This window comes from Babylonia areolata, chromosome 16, assembly GCF_041734735.1.
Source record: "Babylonia areolata isolate BAREFJ2019XMU chromosome 16, ASM4173473v1, whole genome shotgun sequence".
Taxonomy (NCBI): domain Eukaryota; kingdom Metazoa; phylum Mollusca; class Gastropoda; order Neogastropoda; family Buccinidae; genus Babylonia; species Babylonia areolata.
In genome coordinates, this window is record NC_134891.1 from 3,941,405 (window position 1) to 3,946,404 (window position 5,000).

General features: G+C 48.8%; 1 protein-coding gene across 1 annotated transcript in view; it reads left to right on the forward strand.

Annotated features, from left to right (window-relative positions):
* The window catches only part of LOC143290728 (cysteinyl leukotriene receptor 2-like), a 56,229-nt gene that overhangs the window by 41,644 nt on the left and 9,585 nt on the right, over positions 1-5,000 (forward strand). The window contains exons 2-3 of the mRNA XM_076600243.1: positions 868-1,433; positions 3,138-3,264. Coding sequence (XP_076456358.1) covers positions 868-1,433; positions 3,138-3,264 — 693 coding nt within the window. The remainder of the gene's footprint in view (positions 1-867; positions 1,434-3,137; positions 3,265-5,000) is intronic.

Consider the following 5,000-nt stretch of genomic DNA (forward strand, 5'->3'; position numbering starts at 1 on the left):
GGGGGTGAGGGGGGGGGGGGGGGGGGGGGGAGGGGGACACGCGGGTATGGTTGGTTCGAGAAATAGGTAAAAGGAGGGAGGGAGATGGGGAGGGGGGCACAGGCAGGAAGGGAGGGGGGTGGGGGGGGGAGGGAGGGTTCGTTGTTGTTGTTGCTGTTGTTGCTGCTGCTGCTGTTGCTGTTGTTATTGTTGCTGCTGTTGTTGCTGCTGCTTCCGTTGTTGTTGTTGTTGATGATGATGTTGTTGCTGTTGCTGTTGATGATGATGTTGTTGTTGTTGCTGCTGTTGTTGTTGTTATTGTTGTTGTTGTTGTTGTTGTTGTTGTTGTTGTTGCTGCCGCTGCTGCTGTTAAGAGGTTATCAGGTTAAAGATCACAAAACTGAGAGGTTACCAGTTCAATGGGCCCAAAACAACAACAACAGCAGCAGCAGCAACAGCAACAACAACATCAACAATAACAACAACAGCAGCAACAACAACAACAACATCATCATCAACAGCAACAACATTATCATCAACAACAAGAAGAGGTTTTCAAGTTAAAGATCACCAAAACGAGAAGTTATCAGTTCAATGGGCCCAAAACAACAACAACAGCAGCAGCAGTAACAGCAACAAAAACATCAACAACAACATTAACAATAACAGCAGCAACAACAACAACAACAACATCATCATCAACAGCAACAACAACAACAACAACAACAACAACAACAGCAACAGCAACAACATCATCATCATCAACGACAACAAGAGGTTACCAGGTTAAAGATCACTAAGGTTATCAGTTCAATGGGCCCAAAACAACAACGTTTTTGGGGGGGACCTCTAACGTCACTTCAGGACCTCTCGTTCTCTTTGCTCCAGGGCAACCTCTCCTCCTCGCCCCTGGCCTGCCTGACCAACTCGGAGCGCCTGGATCTGGTCGGGGTCATGACCTACCTGGCCACGTCCACCCCAGACGGCCACTGGCCCAACGTCAGCAGCAACTGCTCCCTGCCAGCCGGGGTGCACTCCCTGGCCGACCTGCACACGGCTCCCGACGACCGGCCCATGACCTTCATCGTGGGCAGGCTGTTCTACGCCTGGTTCACCCCCCTGGTGTTCCTGGTGGGCGTGGTGGGCAACAGCCTGTCGCTGTGTGTCTTCCTCAGCCGCAACATGCGCTCCCTCTCCGCCTCCACCTACCTCGCCGCCCTCTCCACGGCCGACCTGACGGCGCTGGTCTTCTACGTGCTGGTGGAGTGGCTCATCCGGGGTTTGCCGGCCCTGCTGCACGGGCCTGGGGGCCCCCCCGGGGGGGACGGCGGGGAGGAGGGGAGGGGCGCCGGGGTGATGATGGCGGTGCAGGGCACGTGTCAGATGGTGATGTACCTGCACTACGTCTCCCGCTTCCTGTCCGCCTGGCTGGTGGTGGCCTTCACCGTGGAGAGGTCAGGAAGGGTGGATGGAGGGAGGGGGCGGGCTGGCTGGGGTGTGTGTGGAGGGTGTGGGGGGTGGGTAGGGGGTGGGGTTGGTGGTGAGTGTGTGTGTGGGGATGTAAATCAGGCCAGGGGTTAGGGGATTGTGGATGTGTTTCGAGGTGAGGGTGGTGTGAAGGAGCCTGCACAAGTCTGAGGTAGGGGTGGGGAAATGCGGATGAGGTTGTGGGGATGAGGTAGGGTTGGGAAAATGCGGATGAGGTTGAGGGATGAGGTAGGGGTTGTGGAAATGCGGATGAGGTTGGGGATGAGGTAGGGGGTTGGGGAAATGCGGATGAGCTTGGGGATGAGGTCGGTGTTGGGGAAATGCGGATGAGGTTGGGGTGAGGTAGGGGGTGGGGAAATGCGGATGAGGTTGGGGGATGAGGTAGGGGTTGGGGAAATACGGATGAGGTTGGGGATGAGGTAGGGGGTTGTGGAAATGCGGATGAGGTTGGGGATGAGGTAGGGGGGTGGGGAAATGCGGATGAGGTTGGGGATGAGGTAGGGGGTTGGGGAAATGCGGATGAGGTTGTGGGGTGAGGTAGGGGGTGGGGAAATGCGGATGAGGTTGGGGATGAGGTAGGGGGTTGTTGAAATGCGGATGAGGTTGAGGTGGGGTAAAGAAATGGATACTTATATTCCGTATTCGTGGGTGTGCATGCTGGGAATGTTTTTTGTTTTGTTTTTTTCCTCCCAAACCCACCGAATGCGTAATTGATCTTCTGCTTGTGTTTTCACACGAAGGGGGTTCAGGCACTAACAGGTCTGCACATATGTTGACCTGGGACATCGGAAAAGTCTCCACCCTTTACCCACCAGGCGCCATTACCGAGATTCGAACCCGGGACCCTCAGACTGAAAGTCTAATGCTTTAACCACTCGGCTATTGCGCCACCCTCTCACTCAGTCGCAATGATTATTGTAGTTGTTGATGTGATGTGTGTGACGTCGTATGATGACTGTGGTGGATGATGTGGTGTGTGTGACGTCGTATGATGACTGTGGTGGATGATGTGGTGTGTGTGACGTCGTATGATGACTGTGGTGGATGATGTGGTGTGTGTGACGTCGTATGATGACTGTGGTGGATGATGTGGTGTGTGTGACGTCGTATGATGACTGTGGTGGTTCATGTGGTGTGTGTGTGACGTCGTATGATGACTGTGGTGGATGATGTGGTGTGTGTGACGTCAGGTACATTGGGCTGTGACACCCACTCCATCATCACGATAACTGTGGTTGTTGATGTGAAGAACGAAGGTGGCAGAATGGTTAAGACTCTCAGCTGCCTATACAGAGTCCTTGAGGGTGTGGGTTCGAATCCCGCTCACGCCCTTTCTTTGACTGGACAATCAAACCGAGCGTCTATTCTTTCGGATAAACCGAGGTCCCGTGTGTAGCACGCACTTGGCGCACTGAAAAAGAACCCATGGCAACGAGGGTGTTATCCTCTGGCAAAGATATGTGAAAAGAAATCCACTCTGATAGGTACACAAATGTGTAAGCATGCCCTCAAGGCCTGACTAAGCACGTTGGGTTATACTGCTGTCAGGCTTCTGCCTCGTAGATGTGGAGTAGCGTGTATGGATTTGTCCGAACGCTGTGACGCCTCTTTGAGAAAGTGAAACTGAAACTGAAACTGATGTGGTGTGGTGTGGTGTGTGTGACTGACAGGTACATAGGGGTGTGCCACCCGCTCCGTCGCCGAGACATCTGCACCATCTCCACCACCCGGAGACTAGTCCTGGGGCTGGTCATTGCTTCCTTTCTTCTCAACGTCTTCAAGCCTCTGCTGTCCCAGGTCTCATGTTGTAGTCGTCGTCGTCGTCGTCGTTGTTGTTGTTGTTGTTGTCGTTGTTGTTGTTGTTGCTGTTGCTGTTTTTGTTGTCTCATCGTCTTTATTATCATCATCATCATTGTCTTCGAGCCCCTGCTGTCCCAGGTCTATTGTTGTAGTCGTTGTTGTTCTTGTTGTTGTTGTTGCTGTTTTTGTTGTCATCGTCGTCTTCATCATCATCATTGTCTTCAAGCCTCTGCTGTCTCAGGTCTATTGTTGTAGTCGTTGTTGTTGTTGTTTTTGTTGTCATCGTCGTCTTCATCATCATCATTGTCTTCAAGCCTCTGCTGTCTCAGGTCTATTGTTGTAGTCGTTGTTGTTGTTGTTTTTGTTGTCATCGTCGTCTTCATCATCATCATCATCATTGTCTTCAAGCCCCTGCTGTTCCAGGTCTCTTGTTGTAGTCGTTGTTGTTGTTGTTGCTGTTTTTGTTGTCATATCGTCTTCATCATCATCATTGTCTTCAAGCCTCTGCTGTCTCAGGTCTATTGTTGTAGTCGTTGTTGTTGTTGTTTTTGTTGTTGTTGCTGTTTTTGTTGTCATCGTCGTCTTCATCATCGTCATCATTACTGATGTGGGTAATGTGGTGTGTGTGTGTGTGTGTGTGTGTGTGTTGGAGCTCATGTACGTTTATATGTATTTGACTGTGTTTTCATATCTGTGAAACTGCATGTTTGGTGCATATCTGTTATGCATGTGTGGGTGTATGTGTGAAGGTGTGTCTTCATGTTTTTGATTTATTTGCTTATTTATCATCATTGTTGTCTTATTTATTTATTATTATTATTTTAGTAGTAGTATTATTCTTACTACTACCTTTTTATATTATAATTATTATTTATTTATTCATTTATTTATTCATGTAAGCTTACCTATTATTTATTCACCTTTTTTTTTATCTCAAGGCCTGACTAAGCGCGTTGGGTTACGCTGCTGGTCAGGCATCTGCTTGGCAGATGTGGTGTAGCGTATATGGATTTGTCCGAACGCAGGGACGCCTCCTTGAGCTACTGAAACTGAAACTGAAACTATCATCAGTATCATCATCATTATCATCATCATTGTCTTCGAGCCTCTGCTGTCTCAGGTCTCTTGTTGTAGTCGTCGTTGTTGTTGTTATTTTTGTTGTCATCATCGTCATCATTATCATCATCATCATTATCTTCGAGCCTCTGCTGCCCCAGGTCTATTGTTGTAGTCGTTGTTGTTGTTGTTGTTGCTATTTTTGTTGTCATCGTCGTCTTCATCATCATCATCATTGTCTTCGAGCCTCTGCTGTCCAAGGTCTCTTGTTGTAGTCGTTGTTGCTGTTGGTTTTGTTGTCATCGTCGTCTTCATCATCGTCATCATCATCATCATCATCATTATCTTCGAGCCTCTGCTGTCTCAGGTCTCTTGTTGTAGTCGTCGTTGTTGTTGTTATTTTTGTTGTCATCATCGTCATCATTATCATCATCATCATTATCTTCGAGCCTCTGCTGCCCCAGTTCTCTTGTTGTAGTCGTTGTTGTTGTTGCTGTTTTTGTTATCATTGTCGTCTTCATCATCGTCATCATCATCAGTATCATCATCATCATCATTGTCTTCGAGCCTCTGCTGTCTCAGGACTCTTGTTGTAGTCGTTGTTGTTGTTGTTGTAGTTGCTGTTTTTGTTGTCATCGTCGTCTTTATTATCATCATCATCATCATTGTCTTCAAGC